Source organism: Oreochromis niloticus, linkage group LG3 (assembly GCF_001858045.2).
Source record: "Oreochromis niloticus isolate F11D_XX linkage group LG3, O_niloticus_UMD_NMBU, whole genome shotgun sequence".
In the NCBI taxonomy this organism is placed as follows: domain Eukaryota; kingdom Metazoa; phylum Chordata; class Actinopteri; order Cichliformes; family Cichlidae; genus Oreochromis; species Oreochromis niloticus.
This window is the reverse complement of record NC_031967.2, coordinates 87,327,940-87,355,663: the sequence shown is the minus strand read 5'-3', so window position 1 is coordinate 87,355,663 and position 27,724 is coordinate 87,327,940. Positions and strand designations below refer to the sequence as shown.

The 27,724-nt window shown below is 43.8% G+C and overlaps 4 protein-coding genes across 7 annotated transcripts in view; 1 reads left to right on the top strand and 3 right to left on the bottom strand.

Annotated features, from left to right (window-relative positions):
• The window catches only part of LOC109201606 (putative C-type lectin domain family 20 member A), a 2,378-nt gene extending 53 nt beyond the window's left edge, over positions 1 to 2,325 (bottom strand). The window contains exons 1-5 of the mRNA XM_019357374.2: positions 2,232 to 2,325; positions 1,975 to 2,076; positions 1,412 to 1,786; positions 919 to 1,263; positions 1 to 745 (exon numbers count right to left, since the gene is read on the bottom strand). The exon at positions 1 to 745 is cut by the window's left edge and continues 53 nt beyond it. Coding sequence (XP_019212919.1) covers positions 399 to 745; positions 919 to 1,263; positions 1,412 to 1,786; positions 1,975 to 2,076; positions 2,232 to 2,292 — 1,230 coding nt within the window. The 5' untranslated portion in view covers positions 2,293 to 2,325 and the 3' untranslated portion in view covers positions 1 to 398. The remainder of the gene's footprint in view (positions 746 to 918; positions 1,264 to 1,411; positions 1,787 to 1,974; positions 2,077 to 2,231) is intronic.
• The window catches only part of LOC109201617 (CST complex subunit CTC1), a 172,798-nt gene that overhangs the window by 108,897 nt on the left and 36,177 nt on the right, over positions 1 to 27,724 (top strand). The gene's annotated exons all lie outside the window — the stretch shown is intronic.
• LOC109201613 (H-2 class II histocompatibility antigen, E-S beta chain) lies at positions 2,948 to 9,990 on the bottom strand. The gene is made up of 6 exons (XM_019357386.2): positions 9,842 to 9,990; positions 9,483 to 9,755; positions 4,850 to 5,063; positions 4,702 to 4,769; positions 4,492 to 4,617; positions 2,948 to 4,054 (listed from the first exon to the last, which is right to left on the bottom strand). Exons 1-6 carry the CDS (start codon positions 9,888 to 9,890, stop codon positions 4,029 to 4,031), a joined length of 756 nt encoding a protein of 251 aa, XP_019212931.1. The 5' UTR covers positions 9,891 to 9,990; the 3' UTR covers positions 2,948 to 4,028.
• On the bottom strand, positions 12,120 to 21,253 carry orni-dba (mamu class II histocompatibility antigen, DR alpha chain-like). 4 transcript variants are annotated; one of them, NM_001282888.1, is given in 4 exon segments: positions 12,120 to 12,250; positions 20,189 to 20,473; positions 20,859 to 21,104; positions 21,169 to 21,220. In NM_001282888.1, coding segments are annotated over 4 exon segments (714 nt in total).

The following is a 27,724-nucleotide window of genomic DNA, read 5'->3' as shown; positions in this document are numbered from 1 at the left end:
TGGAGTCATGACACAAACATGGTTTTACCTGCTTTTAGTGACAGGCTTTGTAATTCAAGCTGAGGATACAATGATGTGATACAAAGATTTACAGCACATGAAGCAGAAATATTCAAACCATCACCATATCTGAACTAAATAAAACAAATATCCTGCTACAGTTTAATAATGAACCAATCCAGCAACAATGAAGGAAGAAACCAAGATGCTCCTGACTCTGGTAAAGGAGAGGAAATGAAACACAGACTGCTCTCTGCACATATCTAACCTGCAGGTAATAATCTGTTGGTCATTTTTCTCCCATTTCAAACCCAGAGACTGTAAACACTGAGCAGAAACACAGAGTTCACCCCAGAAAATCTACATGTGCAGCTAAGAAGTGACTTTAGGTTTAAACCTCAGTGTTTTATACAAATAAAATTAAATGTCTCATGTTTCCTCTGACTGACCCACTCGTGCTGCCCTCCTGTGGTCATGGCTGCAGACATGTCACAGCTTTCAGTCTCTCCCCCTGAAGCCCACCTCTCATAGCACACTACATAATCAGTGACCCAAAGCCACAAACGTGCAGCGCAGCCGTAGCGCAGTCCCAGCCACACGAAAGGAGTCGAGGCGTTTTTGGCTCTTTCCTGGACCCATCGCTGCTCCTCAGGGTTGCTGATTGAAACCAGGTCATGGTGTTTCTGTCTGCAGTAATTCAAGGCTTCCTCCCAGGTTTTGTTTTCTCTGATCAGAATCAGTTTATCTGCCATAAAATCACAGAAAACATGAAATCAGTTAAATCTGGACTTTAAGTCTCTGGATGTTTGGTCCAGTTTCACTGGAAGAACAAAAGAAACATACTGACCTAAATCTTCTCAGTGATTCCAGCAGTTCATCTATTGGACAAACAGCTGAGATAAATCTGTGTAAACTCACCATCATAGCAGAAGAAAGGCTTTCTTTGGTCACATCCAGCAGAGCTCCATCTTCCTGATCTCTCTAACAGAGTCGTAGCACATTTCCTGTTATTTAGTCCATCATTAAATGAGTCCATGTCCCAGTATCTGGAAGAGAAGTTACTCCCATCTGACCACCTCCAGCTGTCTCTGAACAGGCCGATCCACAAAGCTGTAGAGTTCTGCAGCTTCTTAAACTCTTCACTGTATATCTGATCGAGTCCACTGGCCAGGTCGGTGTGATGCTGTCTGCAGTAGCTCTGAGCCTGAGTCCAGGTCACAGATGTCTCAATCAAATGAAAGGTTTTATTGTCTTTCATTGTTTCTGTCGAGTCAACAGAAAAACACAAAAACATCTTTATCAACTAATTTCTCTCATTTTTAAAAATGTCTCTTTCAGGAACACAGATTATAAACTAAATTATATCATTATTAAATATTGTATTATTACATTACCGTCCACATATTCTCACCGTTATAGCAGATGAACTGCAATGTGTAAGTACAGGGGAAATCTATCCACGCCATGCTTGTCCTCACACAGTTCTCGGGATATGGTTGATCATTTGGCTCTCCAGCTCCCCAACAGGTCTTATTTTCAGTGTATTCCTCCCCCGGCAGAGACCAGTGCCACCTCCTGTTGTCTCCTCCTGTGATGTTGTACAGTCCAATCCAGGCTTCTGTTTGATTCTGTGCAGAGTCTTGAAGTCTTGTCATGTCTGTCAGGTCAAACACTTTGGCCAGGTCTGTGTAGTTCTCTCTGCAGTATGCCCGTGCTGCATCCCAGCTCATCTCTTCTTTAATAAAGTGGTACTCATACAGCTGACATGTGATGAAGACACACTGACCTAAAACAGAAGAAACACTGTTGAATATCTGCTGATACAAGCAGGAAACTCATGTTCCCATCAAACTGTCCAGTTTACAGGTGAATCCTGGATTTTCTCAGTAAGAGTTCATTTGTTTAATGAGTCCTGATCAAACTAAAGGATTTTAGGTGGAAACAATCAGGAGCCCTGGTAAAATGATCACTCACCCATCAGAAGAAGCAGAAACAGACTCCACTGCATCGTCGCTCTGTCACATGAAAATGACTTTTCTTTCATTTGGAGGAAACAATGAATCCAGCAGCTCTTCACTGTTTGATGGACACGCAGCACTTTATATTAAACACAGATATCTAGTTTATCACACACTGCTGTAAGAAATATATGATTATTCTTAGTAAATGATCATCTGTTTAAAATTGTCCATGAAGACAAAGCAATAGTTCAAATGTGGTCCACACAGCACCTCTGTACACAGACATGAAATGAGCCTGCAGGTTTGAATCTGGTTCTTCTCTGGTGTTCATGCAGACAGCTCTGCAGTGAATAATTATCTGTACTAACACACACTCTGTACTCAGTATTTGAATATGAACAAATAGTTTTTCCCCCTGACTCAAAGATACAGTGTACATATCAGTTACATAGGGACTCATTTACATTAAGCTCTGGAAAGAAGAAACACTGGACTGTCCAACAAGCAGAAAGAGGAAGTTTCTAATATCCAAATATGACAGCAGAGGTGCACATGGACAGAAACATGAATATGAGTCTGTTGATTTTTGAAAATATAAACATAACGCTGCCTTTACTGATCAATATCGCTGGATCGCTCTGACGCTCACATGATCTTAAAAACCTGTCAAAGACTTTTGTGTGCACTGATGCAGCAGTCACATGTTCAAGCTGAATAATTACGCACACCCCACTTTTCAGTTATTTATTTGTATAAAATGTTTGGAATCATGTATGATTTTCGTTCCACTTCTCACGTTTTCACCACTTTGTGTTGATCTTTCACGTGGAATTCCAATAACATTGATTCATGTTTGTGGCTGTAATGTGACAAAATGTGGGAAAGTTCAAGGGGGCCGAATACTTTTTGCAAGCCACTGTAGCTCTTTTCATTTTTAGTATTTTGCTGGCCAGACTATTTACAGACATTTAGAAAGAAACAAAACAGACAGTTTTTTCAGCTTTATACTTAAGTGGAAACTGATATTCAACATGAACAAAATGTAACACAACATCAACTTTAAATATGTATAAAAAGGGTTTTCAGCCTGGGCCACACTGGAGTTTTTAAATCTCCTGGTCTTTTTTTGTGCGTTGCCACTTCTCCATTCCTGCCTCTCTGCTCCGTGCATCATCATCAATCAATCAATCATCAATTCTTCTCTGTGATTGGACTGCGGCTGCTCGTGCTTTCTAATGATGCACAGTAAAGTTTCGTAAAGCTCGTCTTTGAAATGTCTCTCCAGCCCAGTTGGTGGAGGAGCTACGGCATTGCAAAACACTGATGGTAAAACCTAAGCAGAGTTGACTTTTCTGTGTTCAGACAGCAGTAGCCTGTGAACGCTTTGTGCTACCGTAATACCCCAAATATCCCGTAAAGAACAGCTTCTCATCTTTTCAAAGCCATTCACATGCTCTCACTAGCACAAACAATGACGGAGTCACAGTCATTTAAAGAGCGCTTGTATCAGCGGGCCCATGGTCAAAAAGTAAACTGTAAAGCAGATGTGAGTCCTGAAGGATGACATGCTCCAATCCAGAAATCTCTATGACAGCGGTCCCCAACCTTTTTTGCGCCACGGACCCGTTTATGCCTGACAATGTTTTCAGGGACCGGCCTTTAAGGTGTCGCAAATAAATACCACAAAATGAAATTAGTACCGGTACCAAAAAAAGATGATTTATTCATAACACACGTTTAAAGACCCACGAAAACTGAGTTAACAACAAAAACAAAATAACGATAAAAAACAATAAAAACCCTGAAAACCAAACATTTTACACCCGAACCTCAACTCTCACAGCTCGGTACCAAACGACTCGGGGTTGGGGGACCGCTGCTCTATAAGATATTAAGCACAGATGGTAAACTGCAGTCAGACCCTGAATACATTTTCTTCTTTTGTTACAGATATTGTTCCAGTTATTCTTTGGTGAGCTGACATATTGGCTACATCGGCATCAGTCTGCTAAACACAGGAAGCAGCTGACTTTAAAACATCGGAGAAAACCAGGACCAGGAACAGCCTCAGTGTGTGGGAACCAGGATATGACCTGGAGAAAGAAGAAGAGATGAGGACACAGTCATCAACAAACTCTGAAAGCACTTCATGGAAGCTGATTTTAAACTGAGCAATACTGATGATCTGGAAAAGTTTCATGTTTTAGGGATTGGACAAGGACCAAGAGTTCTCTGAAACCAGTAGAAAACCTGCGTTTGAATGCAGCCAAAAACTAACACTTGTCTGAAAATGTACCGTTTTGTTCTAGAAATTTGTAAAACTGGCCTTAACCTGCCCAAAAGTGTAAATTTTAAAACATCAATATATTAAAAAAATACTGATGTAAACCAGATCCAAACCAGTTTTAGACCCATCGTATGTGGTTTGAGATTTTGACATCTCTGAACGGTTTCAGTCTGGTCTGAACTGGTTTCTGGTCTGAACTGGTTCTGGTGTGAACTGGTCTGTGAGTGAGAGTGGTTCTCTGACCTCGAGCTCTCTGTCTGTAGTAGATGAACCCAGCCAGAGACAAGATCAGACAGAGGATCAGTCCTGAGGCGCCGATGGCAAGCTTGTACCTCTCTGTCTTAGGCATGAATGAGGATGAGGAGGGATCTGAGTCACACAGGTGAGAGTCAGACAGGTGGACAGACAGACAGGTATGTACAGGTGTGTAGATACGAGCAGACAGGTATTTACCCCAGTTAGTGATCAGAGGTTTCTCCAGGCTGGCATGCTCCACCACACAGGAGATCTTCTCTCCAGACCTTCAACACAAACATTAGTGACTCTCAGATCTGGACTTTAAATGTTTAAACTTCAGCACTATTATTATTATGATGCTCACCTGGGTGTGTACTCCAGGTAGCAGTGGGTCTGGTAGTACCAATCCCCATCCTCCATCTCCTCAGTGGAAGTGACATCAGAGGTGACTTCCTGTCCGTCTCTGTGCCAGCTCACTTTGATCTTACTGGGAAAGAAGTCATAGACACTGCAGACCAACATGGCAGGATGGTGACTGGAGAGAGGCGTCGTGGAGTGAAGTTTGACAGTGGGCCGAGCTGCAAGACATTATTAGTTTGTATTATCATTAATGTTCTATGTATAATTTGAATGCATTTATTTAAAAGGGACAGTGCATATTAATAGTGCGGGTGGAGTGCTGCTGACTTCGACTGAGGACATTGTCAGGCAGTGGAAGGAATACTTCGAGGACCTCCTTAATCCCACTGACACGTCTTCCGTGGAGGAAGCAGAGCCTGGCGACGAGGGGAAGACCCCCAATGTCCAGTGAGTCAAGTCACTGAGGCAGTTAAACTACTCCTTAGTGGCAGAGCCCCTGGGTTCAACCTGAGTTCCTGAAGACTCTGGATGTTTTAGGGATGTTTTGGTTGTGTTTGGGGTGGTACCTCTGGAGTGGTTCCCATCTTTAAGAAGGGGGACCGGAGGATGTGTTCCAGCTGTAGGGAGATCACACTCCTCAGCCTCCCTGACAAGGTCTATGCCAGGGTGCTGGAAAGGACGTCCGTCCGTTATACATGGAACACCGGACCAGCTCTTCATCCTCTTCAGGATACTCAAGGGTGCATGGGAGTTTGCCCAACCAGGCATTCGACCGCGTACCTCGGGGTGTCCTGTGCTAGGTGCTTTGGGAGTATGAGGTGTCTGGCCCATTGCTACAGACCATCTGGTCCATACAGAATCATTGCAAGAGCTCGGTCCACATAGCCGGCAATAAGTCCGATTTGTTCCTCTGCCAAGGCTGCCTTTTGTTACTGGTTCTGTACATAATCTTTATGGGCAGAATTTCTAGGTGTAGACAAGTGGCAAAAGGCTTTCATTTGGGTGGTCTCAGAATCTCATCTCTGCTTTTTGCAGATGATGTGGTTCTGTTGGCTTCATCAGGAGGTGGCCTCCAGCTCGCACTGGAATGGTTTACAGCCAAGTGTGAAGCGGTGGGAATGAGAATCAGCACTTCCAAATCTGCATCCATGGTCCTCAGATCGGTCCATTCTCCTCAGAAAAAGAATGGAGTGCCCACTCCGGGTTGGGGACGGGTCCTTGCCACAAGTGGAGGAGTTGAAGTATCTTGGGGTCTTGTTCACGAGTGACAGGAGATTGACAGACAGATTGGACAGCTGAGTGTAAAAGCAGGGCTCTCGATCTACATCGATCTACTTCCCCACCCTCACCTGTGTTCACCAGCTGTGGGTAGTGACCGAAAGAACAAGATCTGAATAAGATCCCACCAGGAGGAGGCCCAAAGGCAGATCCAGGACACACTGGAGAGATTATATCTCTCGGAAATCCAAAATCTGCTGTGACAGTGACAGTACAGAATGAAAGCTGCTGTTGGTTGTTGTAGTCAAAGTTATATATATTTGATAGATACGTTTATTTGATTTACAATATGTTTAGATTTAAAAATTTATTAAAATTAAAGTCAAAACTCTGAGCTTCTGATTAATGAAAGTTTTACATTATCATTCTAGGTGGTGGTTGCTAGGCGACAGGACCTGAACTGGAAGAGCTGATCGTGTAAATCTGTGGGCTGCAAACAACGGTGGAGGAGCTGATCGAGGCAGTGAGCGAGGCCCTGACGGACGGTCACTTTGATCAGACTGTACCATCCAGGGCCTGCAGGGGGCGCTTTGCCTGTTTAATTGATCATATTTGTAACCAGTCACACACAGATGGGTCAGATAAGAGCTGCAGCCTGATGGAGGAAACTTCTCTCACATTTCTTTCTCTGAGGTTGCAACGTCTCACTCCAGAGAGGAAGTTACCAGTGTTGGGTAAGTTACTTTAAATTAGTAACTTAGTTACATTACTAGTTACTTCTCTAAAAAAGTAACTCAGTTACTTCAAGTTACTCGTTACTTTCAAAGTAACTAGTTACTAGGGAAAGTAACTTTGGTTTTACTCAGAATTCTCTTGTTAATGTGTTGCTTCCGTAACTGGATACCCAGCAAGATTGCCAGTCTTCTAGCTTGCTTACTTGCCACAAGTGCACTGTGCCACCTACCAACAGAAAGGAAAAAATAATGTGCACATTTCCACGAGAGAAATCCCACGCCTGGACCGTCGTTGACCGCTGCCATGATTCTAGCCTGCTTTTTACATCCAACACAAAAACTGCAGTCGTGGTGCTTTTGATTGTACTCAGAACTTGGAAATTCTGCCTTCTGAATAGGAAGATGTAGGTAACACCAGACTGCAGATGAGCTGCAGAGCTGGACTGGGACAAAAAAATCGTCCCGGGCATTTTGACTAGAGACCGGCCCACCATTATAGGAAAAATCATAAAGCCTTTGAATGAAAATAAACACTGTTGTGACAGTGATGTACACTGTTCTGATGGTATATATGTATCAATCTATCAATTGTTTGTTGTAAGACTCAGATAATTATTTTTTTTAAAAGCGAGACATTTTAAATGAGAATAATAAAGAAAACTATTTCCTTGTCCCCCCCCTTTCCCTGTTAATGCCCTACATGGCCCCCTGGCAACACTTTGCTAGACCCGCCCCTGCACAGTTACCAGCTGTCAGCTACGTAGAAAAGGATCCTGGTGTTATTTGTCTCTCAGAAACAGTTCATAACTTCCCTTCAACTCATTCATGTCACCTAAAAGGTAAACCTGTTTCTCCATCACCTGTTCAGCTCTGATGATTCAGTAAGGACATCTCCTGGTTTCATCTTCATGTTTCCCTCTCACCAGATATACAAACCGATATCATGACCAGCAGCTTTACAGCTGTGGCTCCAGCAAACATCAGCTGATACTAGAAATTAATATTAAATAAATTCTAACAACAGCTGATCAAGCTTAAACGTGCTGCTGTTGTTTAACGTGACATCCGCTGGTTTCCTCTTTCTGGCGCAAAGTGGGCGATAAACAAACAAGAGAGAAAAGCCGATCAGCTGATCATTGATCAGTTTCGTGATTGAAGTAGAAACAGGAGAGAATGAGAGAAGAAGAGGCAGCTGTGCAGCTTCAGCTTTGTGTCTTTTTCATTGTAGCTGAAGTCCGGGACAAACTGTGTTCCTTTTCACCTCAGTACGAAACGCGTAATATTTTCTCTGAATACGAGACGATTCTGTTTTTTACGGGACGGTTGGCAACTCTAATAATTAACCGTATGAACAAAATAAAGTTCAACATCAGTAACATAGCACCCACCCAGCTGTATAGAAACTCCATCATGCTAGCTAGCACGCAGTACGAAAATGTCAGCATACCGAAAATAAACTCCACCTAAACTTGGTTTATATCTGACTCCGATAGACTGCAGGTCATAACTTCTTACCTGAAGTTCAGGTCTTCTGACACGCGGACCGGCGGCCGCTTCGGGTCTCTCCTCTTGCCTCCCTTTTCCTTCATCCACCTGCTGGCCTCCACCACTTGCTAATGTTATTGAATCTGTGGAAGCTCCGCGATATCCACCACACGAAGTAACGAGTAACGAGCCTATCTAAATCCCAGTAACGAGTAACGCGTTCCTGGTTTTGGCATAATAACTAGTTACCGTGCTCGTTACCACAATAATAACGTAGTTACTGTAACGCGTTACTTAATAACGCGTTAGTCCCAACACTGGAAGTTAGTGTTGTAAACAGCCTGCTCGTGTGGTTCAACATTCATGCTGTGTTTAGGTGCACTCGTAGATCTAACCATCTATAACCCAAAAGCAGAACACACAGGATGACTTTGCACTATCAGACAGCTTCCCCTGCACAGGAGTCTTGAGCTGGTTCTCCTCGTGTTTCTCTTTGTTTCTGATGTTACACAGTCACAGGTTGAGTGTGTTTATATTTCACTGATCAGTCAGGTCAGCCTGTCAGCACAGCAGCTGTTTCAGCAATTTAGCTCACTTTACTGCAGAGATGCTGTAGAGAGTGAAACACTTCACACACACAGATTAAATAACAGCAGTCACATTTATATGTGTGTGTTATGATGATAACTTTATAATTGTTGCCTCATATTGAATAACTCCACTGTAGCACTGAGTCATAGATCTGAGCTGTAAATGTTTGCAGGTGTGAAGCTGCTAAACAAGCTGTGAAGGTCACAATCAATAAATAAACTGCAGACATCAGTGTTTCATATTTATCATATTTAAAATAAATGAATAATAAGAAAAGAAGGAAATAATTAACCTGTCAGGCTGCTTCATGCTGTTAAAATATGTATATGGAAATATTAAAAACAATTGTGGATGATTTTCAGCTCAAAGAGTATAAAAAAATTAATATCATAATCAGTGTGTTATGTGAAACAGCTGCAGTTTGCCTGTGTCGCCAGCAGGGGGCGCCGCAGGTTAGATTCGTTCTCTGGCGTTTTATGTTCCGTGATCGATGATTTATTAAAGTTATTAATCATCAAAATTAGCTGCAGCTGTGAGTCCATCATAAATGATTCAGAGTGAGGTTAACAGGAACACCTGATGACGTCACACAGACCACCGCACGCTCACCTGATTTAGACGTAAGTTTGTGGTATCTAACATCAATGTTTGATTTGCAGTACGTCCCCTTCTGAGCCCTCATACTAGCCAGCCTTGCAGGAATATTGTTCCAGGTCTCTGCGGTCTTCACTCCAAAGTCAGTGAATCCAACAAACTTCCCCACATTGCTGTCAAACCTGATGATCTCTATCATGTTGTAATAGTAAGAGTCGGTGAACTGGATGTCCTTCAGCTCAGTGGAGTTAAAGTCACAGCGAGACAGTCTGTAAGTCATGAATCCATCTGAGAACAAACAGAACTTCAGACTGAGGGCGAATCATGTCATTGATCAGTGTATTAATGATCACTGGTGAGCGGATTGATCGTACCTGCTGTGCTGAGGCTGATGAAGAGGAGGCAGAGGAAGGATGAAGCCATGTTTCTAAGTTCTCCAGACAAACTGACTCAGTCTGACGGAGAGCTGCTCGAGAAACAGGAAGTCAGGTCACATGACCACAGCATCATCTGTTCCTGTGGGATCAGCTCATAGTTCACACTCTTCATCACCACATGTGTTTCTGTTAAAGTCCATTAAAGCTCTGAACGCAGAGCAAACTGCAAACCTGTTTTCATTTACATTTCAGTCACAGTCTGCAGTCATGGAAACATATTCATGTCTAATAATTATCTGCACCAAACACTGATGTCAGACCTGCTGTAACAATGATAAGAACCTGTAACAGTGACAGTGATCAGATTTACAATCAGCTCTGTGAGTTTGTGGACTCGTGTCTGGCTGATGTTCCTGCGTGGACGCCACAGTGTGATGTCATCAAGCACAGAAATTCAGATTCACATTTATAACTCATTAACAGTCAGACTGCAGCAGATGAACTTCAGCTCATATTAAATTATTACTATGTTGTATTATTGTAGAGTATTTATGTCACACAGTGGAAATTTGTATTTATCTTGTATATTGCTTTTATTCTGATTTTTAGTGGTTAGTTATGAGTGTCGTTTTATTTGCATGGTTTTATTCTGTTTCTATTGCATGGTTTTTAGTGTTTTTACATGACATGGTTTTAATCCACTGTGGACTGGCTACATATGGGACAAATTAGCTGATAGGTACCACCTGCTGAGGCATGGGTGTGTCCAGAGGTGGCCTATCAGCTGTGTAAAGACCTTTTAAAAGCAGGCTAGCTGAGCGCTGAAGGGAGAGAGGCCCCAGACTGGAAGGTTAGTGCTAGATGGCCAGCGTGACACAGCGACCCGGCGACCCAGTCCTGACCTCATGGAACGGCAACAGTAGGAGACAACGCGTGTGACTGGCAGCAGGGCAGAGGTTTACCTCTGCCTGCATTTGTGAGTAGGGTCTCTACTGTTTACTGGGTGCAGCTGGATTGGGAGAGGGTCGCCATGGCCATGAGCCGGGCCGCTTCTGGGACCATTGTTCTGGCCCCTATTTGTTATGTTACAGGACACCGACGCAAGGGGAGCTGTGGCGGTGGTCGCATAATGGATTCGGGTGCAGAACGCAAGCCGGGCTGGGAAGTGATGGGCCAGCGGAAGGACAAGAAGATGGGAGGCTCTTTCTTGTCTGCCGAAGACGAGGCTGGCGTGGACTCAGCTCTAAAGGAGGAATTTCCGGTCTGCTGATGGACCCATAATGAACATGTGGCATAATTATAGCAGGGGGCTTTTAATGAATGTAGTAGTTTTACGAGTTTTAGAATTGTTTTATTTAGTTTTAGTAGATAACTTTTTATTTCATACATTTTAAGGGTGTTTTTATTTGTGCTCCCTGGCCTAGTAATAAACTGTTTCTGATGAGACCTGCTTCATCTCTGTGCCCTGGGTATCCGACTCTCTTGCTCCCCCTTGTATTTTAAAGAATCTTTCTTTTTAGCGTAAAAAGTCCTCCCGTGTTACATTTACATCACAATATGAAGCTGCTTCAGCTGACTGTTGTTGTGATTTTGTGCTGTAGAAATTAAACTTAACTGAATTAAATCATAATGAGATTTTATCAATATTCAGAGTAAATTTAAATGCCAGATATTAAAACATGTTACAGCAGGAATATAAACATGTTAGATTCATTTCTATAAACACTCATTGATTTTTCTTTCAGCTGCTTTTATCAGCAGAGTCTTCATCAGGATTTAGTTTGACATCTTTGTGTTTGCAAAGACAAATTCAGACATCATTAATGTTCATTCTGTTAGAGCTCAAAGTCTGACTCAACACACACACAGAATCCGTCATTAAACTTTATTGATATATGAAAATCTGAAACACGGTTTGATAAACAAAGACACATTATAGCAGTTTATGAACACACTGAGGTCACATCAAACTGATCTCAGTCTCATCTTTACTTTTGTGGCAGGAACAGAGTCCAGGTAAATCTGCTGGTGGTGCGAGAGCAGCTGAAAATAGCTTTGCTTTGAATTCCAGAGTTAAACTTTATTGACACCAACGGCTGACGGCACAGTTCATACAGATGTTCCATTATTAAGCACGTCAGGTGAGGCAGGTAAACAGGAACCAGACAGAACAAAGGATCTGATGCTCATTACAGGCGAACTCTGCACACTCACCTACAGCACAGTCACACTGATTAGGAGCTCGTCATAGAATGACATCATCACCGTGAGCCAATCAGCTGCACTCGTTTCCTTTGATGAGGAAGAAGGTTCCAACAGCCACACCGAACAGACCGAGAGTCAGACCCACTCCACAGAACACAGAGGGTCCAACACCTGGATCAGGCTGAGCAGACGCCTCCACCTCTGGAGACAAACACACAGAGAAACATGAAGCTCCACCTCTGGAGACACAAACACACAGAGAGAAACATGAAGCTCCACCTCTGGAGACACGAACACACACAGAGAAACATGAAGCTCCACCTCTGGAGACACGAACACACACAGAGAAACATGGAACATGAACCTCCACCAAGTGACACCAAGAAAAGAAGCCAAATCTGGAAGCATTTTAATGTTGTTGAAACACAAAGGCAGAGTGTAGAGGATATCATATAGAGCCGGCTCCACAAACAACCTGCACAGGCTCCTGAGAACTGTCCACCCATCAGTGCAATGGGAAGATCAAACACAGTCAGTTGAGTGTGATATTAATGGAGGTGCCAGTGTGTCTGCAACTGCTGCTGCTGCATCTACAGCAGCATGCAGTACACCACCACATCCACCTGAACCAGCCCAGAGCTCTATGAGACAGTTTTTGCCAGTCTGTGACCCCAGCAAGGAAAACACTCTCCCAAAAAAATCATCCCAGGCCTACATGACAGAGAACGTGCATCTGCTTTTTATTTTGCATATTTTAATCCATATTTTATTGTGTTGTGGTTTGTAGTGTTTTGTGTTGTTTCACTTTAAATTTGTTTAAAAGGAAAATGCAAAAAAAAAATTAAATAGTTAAAATTTGAATTGTAAATAGACAAAAAACAACTATTTTTTACATTTTATGTGGAGTTAATAAATAAAAGCACATTTACATAATAAACATATATAAAGAAAAAACAATTTTTTACATTAGTTCTTCATTTTATGCATAATTTTATATGGGTGTTGATAATAAATTAGTTAAAGCAACAAAAAAAAACAGAAGAGTCCCAAGAATGAGGTAACTAAGACGACTATGATGATGATGAGCACTATGACATGACATGGAGGGAAAATACACAGACGACCTGACAAAGAGTGAATGAAACACACACTAAATACACACAGGAGGTGATCAGGGCAAGTGGAAACAACACATCTCCAAATATAATATAAGAAATTAAAATAGAGTCAAAAAGCTGGATCACAGCTCTTCCCAAACAAGTAGGAATGAAGGCAAAGTAGCTACACTTGAGCATTTTAGAGGAAAAAGAAACATTTAAATTCAAAGAACAAAAATATCTGTCTGGGAAAAGAAAACAGAAATAACAGTTGTGTGATGCAGAACTGATAAAGTTATTGAATCACTAGAACAGCTGATTAACCTCCACATATGTGGACATCACATTTTAGGTTGTGTGGACCATTATAGACATTATACTGTCACTGTTCAATCAACATTTAAAACAAATGTCCTCATATGTGGATCTCATTTTTACTGCACAACAATCAGGTTTTAAAAAAAAAAAAAAAAAAAAAATCAGGTAATTCTTTGTTTTTACAGTCATCATGTCCCAATCAGCCCAAATAGCAAAGAGAGATTTAAAATGCCATGAAAGAGAGAGAGGGGGGGGGGGGGGGGGGGGGTCTTAGGAGGGACAGAAAGAGCACAGTTAGGTGTTGTGTGGGAGAGAATTAATAAAGAGATCAGTGGTATCTGAAACACTTGCCTTGATGCTGCTCAGATTGTGTGTAATCCTTCTTCTAGAGCTAAAATAGAAACAACATTTCAAAGAGCATCAGAGGAGCATGAAACACGAGGCCTTCACCCTGTAAAGCCCAGAGTGTCAGGCTTCAACCAGGAATTATTGAAGATTTTGAGAGTCCCACAACATCAGAGGGATTTTTACTGCCCAACAAAAGAAGCAAATTGCACTTTATATGTTTAAGGAATAAACTGAGAATGAGAAAGTAAGAGATGTAGGAAGTCACACACACACTGGAGAGAGTGATTAGACAGTTTGTGAAAGAGGAAACATGTAAGTGAGAGGAAAAGGAAGTTAAAAAGGAGAATTCAGAAACAAGAGAAAGAAAAGGGAGAGTAAGAAGAGGTCGAGCTCACAGGAAGAGAAAAAGTGGAGCAAATGAAAACAGTTACTTACTAACTGATGTTTGCACACACTCGCAATAACGACTCTCCTGACATGAAGGAAAACAGATAACTGCTCACAGATGAAGGAGCTCACCAACTGAAGGGTACAACACAGATCAGCAGGCCCAGAGCCTGTGGAGGAGAGCAACACCGGCAGTACGCAGGCCTGGGTCAGCGATGGGGCCTGCACAAAGGTGGAGTGGAGGAGTCAGGCGGAGGACGACGTCTAAGGGTCGGCAGGCGTAGGAGGGGAACAACTATCACCTAACTATCCATCACATCTGCAGTGGACCACATGAAGCAGCTGCATCAGTGATCCTCCCAACAAACTCCTAAGATTAAAGCCCAGAGCTCCAGCCCTGCTGTTACTGTATTTCATTACTCTGTATTTATATGTTTATGACAACAATGACAATAAAGTTCACTCCTAATCCTAAAAGAAGACAAATAACAGGAATTAGGCCACATGTAAGCATTAACAGGAGATCATTAAAGACATATTCATTATTAACACTCTTACATCAGAATATTATTGAAGGTTTAGTCAAAGTTTAATAGATAAAGGCTGCAGACACGACTGTTATTGACACTAACAAAATACACAGACTGGATCAGAACCCAGTTACACCTGGGACAGACTGGTTTATATGGCTGTACTAACTTTATTTAAAGAAGCTAAGAAAATGGCCCCAATGAGCATCACATTATTGAAGGGATGAGACCTACACACAGGGATTTACATAAACGTTACATCATTTAGGGATTATGTGTTGTGGTGCCGAATGGCTTGATGGTAAAAAGAGTTTCTGAGTCTTGTAGTCCGAGCAGACAGACTCCTGTAACGTCTGCCAGATGGTAACAAGGAGAACAGCTGATGTGCTGAGTGGCTGTGGTCCTTGATGATGCTGTGTGCTTTGCAGAGACACTGCTGGAGATAAACATCCTGAGTGGCAGGAAGCCTCATGCCAGTGACGTGCTCTGTGATTTCCTGCTGCTGCAGAGCAGCTTCTGCTCCAAACTGTAATGCAGCTCGTCAGCAAGCTCTCGGTCTTAGATTGTAGAAATTTGAAGGGATGTTGGCATTCATGCCAAACTTTGCAGATATGTAACATGGAGGGAGGAGCAGATGTGACCTTTGACCAGCCACTCAAGGCACTTCATGATGACGGATGTCAGTGCAACAGGGCGGTAGTATTTCAAACAGGAGACCACTGATTTCTTAGGAACGAGAATGGCATGGGATGTCGTCTGGTCCAGGAGCTTTGTGAAGATTGACCTTTTTGAAAGACCATCTCACAGCTTCTGTTTTAAGAGTTAAAGTTACAGCCTCGCTGTGCTCCTGAGGATAGAGGAGCGGCTCCTCGCTGTCTGCATCAAAATGATCATAGAAGTTGTTGAGCTCGTCTGCAAGAGACGCTGTGGGCTGAACACTGCCTGTGTTTTCCATCTTGTAGTCAGTGATGCAGCGTGGTCCATTCCACAGTCGCCTGGCGTCAAAGCTGTGGTAGCTGGACTCCACTTTGTCCCTGTAGTCCTTTGTGGCCCTTTTCAGAGGTCATACCTGGCTGCTGTATATGCATCAGAATGCCCTGAGTTAAAGGCAGAGGTCTGCACTTTGAGCTTAGCAGGAATGTCCTTATCTACCAGGGTTTCTGATTTGGATATTTGCAGACGGTGGTTTTAGTGATGATATCGTCCATGCATTTTCCAATATATCCAATGACAGAGTTCATTGATGTTGACATCAGCTGCATCCTCAAATATCTGTCGGACCTCCTCACTCTTACTGTCTCATTTAAAGTTTTGCTGACTCCGAGCTCCTGTCTGTGCTGATATATTACGGTGCAAACCAGAAGGATTTCAATTACATGTATTACAAGTCCAAAACAAAAAGGGCACAGGAGCACAGAACAGTCCCAAACAGAATAGGCGTCAAGACATCAAAACACCTAGATCCGGAGGCCCATCACACAGCAGTTCAGGTGGCCGGCCGCGCAGACGGCACCGACGAAGAACCCGCTCAGGGGCCGCCCTGTCCGACGATGACGTCCAGCTGGAGGCCTGGAAAGCGGCCGGCAGAGCCGAGGTGGAAAAGGACGAGCTGCAACTGAAGACGGTGTGGCAAGCGCAGGACCAGGCATGGATGAAGAGACGGCTGCGGAACCTGACGGCAGCGATGCTGCAGGCGACGATGTGGATGCTGCAGGCGGTGGAACAGGTAGTGGCTGAACGGTCTTCCCAGAACCGTCAGCAGATGTGAGGATGTGCTGGCTGGGTCCTCCAGGGCCCCCAGCAGACGAGGCGTGGTGCTGGGTGGGCTCCTCGGAGCCTCCAGCTGACAAAACTTCAGGCTGGACGGGCGACTCGGGCAGGGAAAACCAGGTTTATGGTACCAGACATGGTTCTAGAAAACCAAGACTTATGGCAGGCTGACCTTGGTAAAACTGCTATTCTTAAATTGTCCAGGTTGACATTAGCAGTCTTAGAAAAGATCAGTTCAGGGGCAGTCACAGGTGCTGGAGAAATCATACAAGCAGTATCTGAAGAAACTGGGTGTGAAGCAACATTAAACACAGTCTTACAAAACGCAGCCTGGGAAGTTGCACACACAGCGTCCAGGGCTACTGGCTGAAAAGCATGGCGCACAGAGTTGTACAGACATGATCGTGGAACCGAAACCAAATCTAACTTGAGCAACCAACTCTGCAGTGTTCAAACCAAGTATTCTTGCCAGCTTGTTAACAGCAGATGACACCTTGTTGCTCTTAACCTGGACAGTCACAGAACACAGTCTTGAAGAGTTCACAACGAGCAACACAAACAGTCATTAAATGAGCATACTCTGGGCTTGTGAAATTTAACTCAGGGGAGGTTATGGAAACATGAGGTTTATCACAGGCAGCCTCAGAATGAACTGGCTGGTGAGCCGCGTAACACATGGGTGAAGCAACACCAACAACAGTCTCATGAGGTGTAGCCTGAACAGCATAGATGGAATTTGGCTGGGAAATTGAACTGTCCCTGTTTAGTTTAGCAGTAGGAGAAATTGTCTTTTGAACAGCATTTTTAATGTCCTGAGTGAGATTATGATTGTCCAAGTCAGAAAATTCCACAACAGATTCACATATGTAATCTACATCTGAAAGCTCACTATTGACTCCCGAAGCCATCGTTGTACTATTAACTGATCCACAAACAGGTGGCTCGGAATCAACATAACTTGGCTGAGAAGTGAAAACAGAAACCTCAGTCTTTTCAGAATGAAACCCAGAAACACCACTCTCAGTTAGAGAACACAAAACTTCTTTTGACTCTGAAATAAGGTCATCTGATTCCTGAATTTTCTCAAACTTGGGAGAAACAAAAGAGGGAAAAGTAGAATGCTCAGAGTCCCGAAAGACAGCCTCAGAGTCAGCCATCTTGGGATCATCAGTTTATATCTTTGCAGACCCTGAGTTAACAGTCAAAAAGTTAACTGACTCTGAATTCACTGGCTCAGAGCTAAAGATTCCCAGCGTGGAAGAAGCCGGGTGACGATTGTTCTGCTCACTCACCACGTCCAGCAGTTCAGAGCAGGAACTGGACTCGGGTTGCGGTGAGGGACGGCGACGACGAGAACGCCGCTTTCTCTTGGAAACAGGAGCGGCAGAGGAAACGGAAGGTGTCAGAGCAACGGTGACCAGACCCTCATCCTCCGACCACATTCCTGCCAGGCATGAGGCAGGTGGAGGGTGGTCGGAACCAGACGTGAGGGAGGAAAGAGTCCGATGCTGCGACTGCAGCTGCTGCAGCGGGGCTGAAGAAAGCTCCGTCCGCTGCGGCGGCGTGAGAGGGCTTGCTCGCTGTGACTGAGGCAGTGTGGATGAGGAGATGAGGGTGACTTGGGCCAGCTCCCAGGCTTTGACCGCCTCCTTAGCCTGGGTCAGCGAACGGCTGAACTCCGAGGCAGTAGACAGCTGGCGCAGTTGAGGATTTCTGTCAAATATGGTTTGTATTGCATTCAACCCGACTGAGAATGTCTGCAAATCTGAGGCGTGGCTAATGCGAGTCATCAGTCCGAGGATGCGAGCAAGGTCCACCTCTCTCTCTCTCGAGGTGAGCTGAGTCCGCTGGGTCCATGTTCTGGTTGCGTCCTTCTGTCACGATGAGTCGTGTGGCTGTCAGTGGCTGGACCCACGTGCAGGACTCGGAGACAAAACATTAACTTAAACGGCAGCTTTATTGCTCGTGAGACACGCTTGGCAATACATAAACAACAACTTAAACTAACTAGACTGCAGATGCACATGACTTTAACCTGAAGGTAGACGACAATGAATACACACACAACAAACGTGGAGGACGCAACAACTGGCAGGGAAAAACACAGGGCTTAAATACATACTGAGGTAATTAGGGAATGTGAAACAGGAGCAGAGCACAGCTGGGACTCATCAGAGATGACAAGACAAGGGGAGGCAAAGCTCACACTGACATAGTACACAGACTTTCAAAGTAAAACAGGAAACTGAACAGAAGTAACACAGAACCACAACCTAAGAACTAGAACACAAGAAATGCCAAGGAACTAGGGAGCTAGGAATACTAGCGACAAATCAAAACACATCATGAAGTCAAGGAAAACTAATACAAAGAGAAAAACACTGAGTCCACAGACTCAGGACCATAACAGAAGTGTTGTAATGGAGAGAGATTTAATAAAGAGCTCATGACAGAGATATACTCTGTCATCTAGTCCCTGTCAGTATTCATGCTTGAAGGCTTTTCAGGGAGTTTTTAGGACATCCTGATAATAATGAATTACAGTCGTCCAGCCTGGAAGTAATAAATGCATGAACTCATTTTTCACTCACTGTGAGACAGGATATTTCTAATTTCAGAGATAGAAACATGGGTGCAAAAATGGGAGAAAGCTGTTTTCAATATGTGCATTGAAGGACAGATCCTGGTTAAAAATCCAGACTAAGTATCTGGTTAGATACCATATATGTCTAAGGTTTTTTAGGACAGTAAACTCAGTCTTATCTAAATTTAGGAGCAAAATGTTAGAGGTCATCCAGGTCTTTGTTTTCTGGAGGCATTCCTGCAGGTTGACTGGTGTGTGTTGTCTGGTTTCATGGATGGATACATGGTATACTGTAACTTTCAAGTAACCTCTTAAGCACTAGACTTTTTGCCTCACCGTGGGTTATTAAGGTGGTAATATTGTAACAGAGATACTGAACACATCACAATAAAGTCACCTTAACGATCATTACAATACTATATAACCTGTATAATTAGGTCAAGTATTATTAACATGTTTATCATCAGATTATGCCACTTGCTGTAAGAGCACCTGTTGATGCATTCTGCTTGTTGTGAGATTTAACAACTAGGATTAATATGTGGCGTTTGACTGTGTCGTGACCTGTTGTGATAAGGCAAAGCAAAGAGTTCATCAAAGTGCACCCAGCTGCAGATGGCTCTGATCCAGAGCCCTGACCAGTACCTGACCAGTACCTGACCCAGTACCTGACCCAGTACCTGACCAGTACCTGACCCAGCACCAGCTGTTTTTGGCTGGAGGACAAGTGGAAAGTTACCCAGCAGCAGGAGGTGGAGTTACTGGCCCCTATAAAGAGAAGCCACAGAGACTTCTGCTCTTTCTGTCTCTGTGTTGCTCTGCTGTCTGTACTTAAGGCTCTACAGCCCACAGTTTGCTTTGCTTGCTTTGCTCTGTGTTGTCTTGCTGTTCTTTGTATGTTCTTACTTACTGTTCGTATGATTCACTGTATTAAACTCTGTTCCCATCGTTGGTGGGATAAGATGATCATATTGGCTTCAAAATGTGTGACAAAAATCATCGTGTCAAACTATCAGATCAGATCCAGCTGCTCTGATGAACACTGGGCTCAGTCTTCACACGTGTACCTCTGTCAGTGATTTTTGTTTAAATAAAGTTTTCTTACTATAGATCTTGGTCAGTGGTTCAGTCAGGGCCAGATGTTGCACTGTGCAGCTGTAGATGTCTCCCAGCTGTGGGGTGAACTGCAGTCTGGAGATCTGGGTGAAGGGTCCATCTTTATTGGGATAGGGAACGTTGGTGCTGGATCCTTCTGTGACCTTCTGTCCGTTCTTGGTCCAGGAGACGTTGACAGGAGCAGGATAGAAACCAGTCACATGACAGATCAGAGTGTTCTCCTCTCCAAACTCCACCTCATCTCTGGTGTAGATCATCACAGCTGAAGGAGCATCTGTGCACAGACACATCAGGCAGAGGAGGATCAGAGCGTCAGCTGGTTTTCATCAGCAGGTGATAATAATAAACATCAATAACTTGTCAGGTATTCACTGAGATGATGTCATCATTGTCTGTGTGAGAGAAACTAGCCTGACGTCAGAATCATGAAGGTAAACTAGAGAAACACGAGCACAGACAGAACTCTGTTCAGCTTCAGAGAAACTAATGAAGAAAAATAAAATGTGATCTTTAATAGAAAAACAAACATGTCAGTGTTGGGTTTCTGTGTGTTTAAGGTGGAATGATTTCATATATTTAATCAGTTTGTTGGTTTGATTGGACTGATTACTTCATGGCTGATCATTTCAGGTAAACACAGGTTAAATGTTTGCATTTACGGTTATTGGAAGGGTAGTCCTTCATCACCGCGCTGAGAGCCTTCAGGTTGTGTCTGCAGACCTTCAGCTCAGTCACAGCTTGTTTATAAGCTCCGGGGTAAATCATAGGCTCAGCAAAAGGAGGCAGAATGTAGACTTCCGTGTGGTTGTTAAAGTCTGCGTAGGCAACCTCCTCCCCATCCAGTCCGTACATGTCCTCTGCATCAAAGTCTGAACAGCCGTTTATGTGAACGTCACCGTGCAGACCTGAAATGAAACACCGATCAACAAGCTGCTGCCTGCCTGCCAGAGTTTACCGAGACAAACTCACCATAGGCAGAGACACAGAGGACACAGGAGAGGAAGAGGAGCAGCTCCTTCATCTTCATCAGCAGCTCTCTGACCGTTAAACTGTGTGTGTGTGTGTGAGAGAGAGAGAGAGAGAGAGAGAGTAAACTGACTGAAAGTGTAGCAGCAGCTGAGCGCTAACACAGAGTACCCAATCACAGAGGTCACACCCCATGATGTCATCAGTGTCGTCAGTATTTAAAGACTCTTCAAAATAATGTTTATCGTCATCAGTTTCCACTCTGATGATTTTCAAAATAAAACAAACTTTATTTTTAAAAATGATTCAGTTTGTTTACAAAGATTTAGAAGAAGACTGTAAAATATAAATTTGTCTTTTGCCGTGCTGTGATCTGAGAGTCAGCTGATCGACTCAAAATGAGAGTAAACTACATCAGGTTCGTGTTGGTGGATGGATTCAAACATCAACACGCTGATGTAGACTAAGAGGTGTAGCTGAGTGTGTGAGCGGGTTCAGTGTGGCTGTGCAGAGCTCCACCTGAGGGGCGAGTCCGGGCCGTCAGAGCTCCCTGTGCTTCACCACAACCACGACTCTCAGGCTTGGGTTAGTTTTTAAAAGAACTTTACAGCTTCACACTCCTAAAATACAGTGACAGGGAAACTAAGATTTATTGTAGCACGGTTGTGTCAGTCATTTATTCTCGTTCTTGATTGGTCACTGATGACATCATCTCTTAGAGGTTCATTTGTCCTGTACAATAACAGGTCGGACTTCTCTGACAACAGGGAGACGAGACGATGAAGAGGAGGGTAAAACATTAGTTCAGCTTAAAGGTTGAATTACTGCTTTCAGTCCCTGAATGCTCCGGTCTAATGTTTATGTGTTTCTGTCCTGGTGTGATGAGGAAGCTGAAAATCAGACTGACGACCTGGAGAACCACGTCTGAAGGAAGAACCTGCGTCTGTTTGGTCTCTGGGACGACGCCGAGGATCAGCAGTTTCACCCTAACATCTCTAAAGGCAAACCAACACAGGTGTCCTTATCTGATTCCTGAACCTCCAAGATCGGGAGTTTATTTTCCGCTCCACAAAACAACTTAACATCGAGCACAATGGAGCAAACTCCGTTCAGCAGCGAGCCGAGTTCAATAAAACCTTCCCAGAAAAAAGAATAATTCCACTTTTTAACATGTATGTAGAAGCGTATCAAAATGAGGCTCTCCACCCACAGTGAGACAGGCAGTGAGTACTGTGAAACCTGGTGAACCTCCTGCAGAACACTCATCATTTAGAGTCTGACGGGGGTTGACACTAAAATACTTTAAATGTTTAGCCTGAAGATTAGACCCTTGGATCGCACATTTGATTCACTTTGTACCAAAGCATCAAGGGTTTCACAATATAAGAAGGGTTCTAATATAATTCACAGGAGATTTGATGCTAACGATGCAGCTTTATTATCACTCGACGCTCGTCAGGCCTTGGACAGAATAGACTGGTCAGATTTATTTAACGTTCTCCCAAGATATGTATTTGGAAATCATTTCCTCAGATGGGTTCAACTTTTGTAACAATACTTTTTAAACGTGTCACATTGGAGCGTTCCACTCATCAGGGGTGCCCGTTATCTCCAATGTTATTTATTCTGACTATGGAGCCTCTGATGATGACAATTAGAACTAGAGAGCGAAAATGTCAGAAGAAATCTTAAGTGTGCCTATGCTGCTGCCAGTGAGTGTAGTTTGCCATTCATACGACTTCAGGGAGCAAAACGCACTGGAGCAGCTGTTCTCCACCATGAACTATGGTGTGTGGGTGCATGTGGAAGACACTTTTAAAGAGTTCGTACAGATTTTAAATACACATCATTGGTCAATTAAACTTCAGTTTGTGTGACATTTCAATGAGTGCAAAATTAGAGGGGAAGGTCAAATTGCCCTCTGAGAAACTGGTGTGTTACTCACTGCATAGATGCATGGCATCTAATCCACGTAAAGGAACGGTGTGACCAACTGCAGGCAAGCGCTCTTTGGATCAGTGGCGGTCCTAGCCTGTTCAGCGCCCTGGGCAAATACTCCCCCACCCCCCACACATACCCACACACACACACACACACACACACACAAAACATAATAAGGATTGTACATTAACATAAAACTGTTGTCCACACACACATATGAAGAGAGGGAGTATGCAAACAGCTACCAAACAGCCATCATGATTCTTCATACAATGAGAACAGGACAAATCAACAATTGACAATGACTAATTAATATTAAAATCTGTAACATAATGTATTGTTTGGAGTTTAGTCTGTTAGCTATCTTTACCATTTCTTCTTGGAGCAACTGTAACCCACATAATTTCCTTAGCAATTAATAAAGTATTCTGATTCTGACTGTTTGAGGATGACCTGCCGTTATCCAAAGACACATCTGCTTACCTGTATCTTTTGCTCGCTTCTCCTCCTCTTCTTTTCTCTTTTTTCTAAACTGAGCACCTGATGGCTTTGAACTTTTCTTGTCCATCTTCCATTGGTTTTAATTTTGCACTCCAGTATGAACATAAATCCCCCAACCCGAGGATCACCACAACATAACCTAATAGACCTACACCTTAGTTCACAGATTCACTTTGTCTAAGGTTCATTTCTGAGATTTCACACAACCCAGGATTCAAATCATGAATACATGATTGAACTTGGATTTACAACATTATGAATGAAATGTGCTCTATTTGGAAGCAGCCGGCCCCTCCCCTTTCGACAGGTTGTGTGTGAGACTTTAAATCATCAAACTGTAAATTTTAAATTGTTATTGATCCCTTTACCCCAAGTCCTAAAGTGTATATTTATTTCCTTACTCTTCTTATATTTGTTTGTTTACTTGCACTGCTGTAACTGGAGCCTCATCGTCTCGTCTCTCTATACACTGGACTGTATGTAACAGAGATGACAATAAAGTTTACTTTGACTTCAGCAGCGAGCAGGTGCATCGAGGGCTCTCGCGCTCACTTTTAGCATACAGAATTTTGAAAAAACATCGGTGCAAATTATAAGTCTGTATGTCTGGTGTTTTCATGTTTGTTGGTTTGTTTTTATTTTGTTTTATTTTGCAAGTTGGTTGTTAGACGCTGCTCCAGCCGGTCAGAGAATCCCCCGCCACCGCACCCTCTCCTCTCTGTGCCGCAAGCAGCAGGCGCAGCACGCAAACGGAGGGCGCCCTCACTCCCAGCATATGGGTGATTCCCACTATGCGCTGGCTGCCGTAGGGGCAGCATGAGTATGAGCTTTTTTTTTTTTTTTTTGCCGCACCCCACCACGATGCCGCCCCGGGCAACCGCCCGTGTCGCCCGTATCAAAAACCGCTACTGCTTTGGATTCAAAGAATCTCATGTGTGCCATTCAGAGTGGGGAGTGTAGACTTGTGCCTTGTTTCTCTCCTGTTCCCACCTGTGTTTTTCCCTCTGAAGAACTGGTAACCAGTGTGAAACATCAGGGATGCTCGATCAGACCAGTGAGAGCAAACAAACCCAGCCCTCTCAGCTTATGGTTTAATCTTTGTTGGGGGAGAAAACTTTTTAAGCCCTAATTTTGACAGGGAGTAGAGACTCCTTTTCTGGATCTTCAGAGAGGATAAAGGAGGAAGAGGAGGAAGGAGAAATAAGTCCGTGTTTTATTGTAAGATAGAGACCTGGGAATATTCTGGGAATGGCAGCCTACTTAGGTGGGGAATACTTTCAATGCAAACCCAGGATGACAGCATGAGGTGAGGCAGAGGAGGAGCAGCTCGTGAAAGGCAGATGTGCAATGCTTTTGTGCTGTGTGAGTGACCATCGTTGAACATCTATAATCCAGTTTTATCCCTTTCTGTTAGGTGTGACTGCACTTAAAGAGGCCTGGAGGCCTTTTCAGAGGCGTCTCTCTCCATGCATGAGAGACAAAGGTGCCACCCTGCCTGCTGGCTTTGTTATATTCCCACCTCAGCTCGTATGATTAGGTAGAGGATGATTAGGGGTCCATGGCCCTCTTGGGGACACTCCCATATGGCTTAAATGTGGGACTCTCCATCAGTAGCTCCTTACACTACACTGAGCTGGATGACTGAGAACCTTCACAGACATACTTCCAGGTGGATGTAACCCTACGGAGAAACTCCAGCGAGAGTAAACCGGCTAACTTTGGTGTTTTTAAAAGTATCAGGTAATTTCATATGTGACTTTTCTATCAGCTAAACAAACTGTTTATGCACATTCACGCTAAAGTTAAATACAAAAGTTACTAAAGTTGTGGAGATCGTCGACAGCACCAAGTTCCTGGGCATCCACCTGGAGAAAGACCTCGGATGGTCCATCAACACCAGCTTCCTGCACAAGAAAGCCCAACAGCGTCTCTTCTTTCTCAGAAGACTGAGAAAGGCCCAGCTTCCACCACCGATCCTGACCACCTTCTATAGAGGAACTATCGAGAGCATACTGCGCGGCTGTATCACTGCCTGGTTTGGGAACTGTGCCATATCGGACCGCAAGACCCTACAGCGGATAGTGGGAACAGCAGAGAAGATCATCGGGGTCTCTCTCCCCTCTATTAAGGACATCTACACCACACGCTGCATCCGCAAAGCCACCAGCATTGTGGCTGATTGGACACACCCCTCTCACACACTCTTCACACTCCTGCCATCTGGAAAAAGGTACCAAAGCATTCGGGCACACACATCCAGACTGTGCAACAGCTTTTTTCCACAAGCCATCCGTCTCCTCAACAAAAAGGGACTGGACTGATAAACACACACACACACACACACACACTCTATCACTCAGCTCAACTCAACTACCTCAAAGCATTGAGACTGGACTTACACATCAACCTGTAAATGCTCTTTTTGCACAATATTTTTATGTTTACTGTTCCTGCACTACCTACATACCAAGTATGTTTACGGTTTCCTTTGCACTACCTACCTAGTTAGATAGTTAGTTTTAGTTAGATAGTTAGTTTTTGTTAATTTATGTTGTAATTTATGTTAGGTCAGTCTGTCCTGTCTCTAGTTAGCTAGTTTAGTGATTTTCTGTTAATTTATGTTGTAAATTTATGTTGCATGTAGCACCTTGGTCCTGGAGGAACGCTGTTTCGCCTCACTGTGTACAAACTGTATATGGCTGAAGTGACAATAAAGCCAACTTGACTTGACTTGACTTGACTTAAAGCGCAGAGTCTCTGCTTTTAGAAACAATTGGAGTAGTTTCAATTGACCGAACGGTTCAAAATTTACGGTAATTTAAAAACACGTTGCAAAAACCTGTCGCCTCTTGTTGGATTATGAGTTTCAGGCATTAAAATGCAATTCTACATCCGGACACTAGAGGGCGCAGAGCGCGGCGGTGGTACCGAGCAGTGTTTTGGGCGCAGAAGAAGAATTTCACAGAAAGAACTTCCTGTTGGGAAGCTAACGCTAGCACAGCATGTGTGTCTTTTGTGTTCACGGTTTAAAGAAGATTATTGTGTTTTCGTCCACTTGTCACCCAGGCTGACAGCAGGGTCACTGCCTCAGGTTAGTAAACACGCATTACAATGAATGTGCACGGCACACCTCGCAGCACAGGATGTTGTTTGGTCATTCGCACATCTCGGTAAAGGATGCGGGTCATTGTGTGTACATTGTGGGTTCAGGCTGCAGGTGGATCGATGCTAATGCTAGCTGACCTGGCTAAAGCAGAATACAGTGGAACCCCGACTTACGAAAAGTTCAAGCTACGAAGGCACTGAACGGCAATATTTCTGCCCGTGTTACGGCAAAATGCCCGCGTAACGAAATCCGCTGGCTCTGATTGGCTGAGCCTTCAATGCCACAATGCTCTCCGAATCATGTGACAACCCCTCGGCTTCCGTACTTGCGCTTCGCTGTTCCACTTGAATCTCGCAGCTAGCAATTGAAGATGAAGCGTAAAGTGCTCTCGATGAAAACAAAGAGAGAAATTATTGATAAATATGAGCGAGGTGTGAAACTTAGTGCTATTGCACGTGAGTATGGCCGAAATCCTTCGACCATAGGAACAATTATAAAACAAAAAGAAGTCATCAAAGCAGGTAAACCTTCAATGGGCACCACCATCATGTCCAAAAGGAGGACCCCCATACACATCGAGATGGAAAGGCTTCTCCTACTTTGGATTAAAGACAAGGGAAAGACTGGCAATGCCCTCACAGAGGGTCCTCAATTTATAATGATTTAGTAAGTAAGGCAGCTTCCGATGAGCAGCCAACAGCATCGACGTCCAGGATGCACCTCTAACCTCCCCAGAGTTCAGGGCATCACATGGGTGGTTTTATTGGTTCAAGAAGAGGACTGCCAACCACTCCGTTGTGCGTCACAGCGAGGCAGCAAGTTCCAATCACAAGGCTGCCAAAGAATTTGTTAAAAAATTTAAGGAACTTATAAATCAAGAAGGCTACATCCCCCAGCAGGTATTCAACTGTGACGAGACTGGCCTCTTCTGGACAAAAAATGCCGCGGCGTACGTACATCACCGCGGAGGAAACAAAGATGCCAGGCCACAAGACCATGAAGGACCGTCTT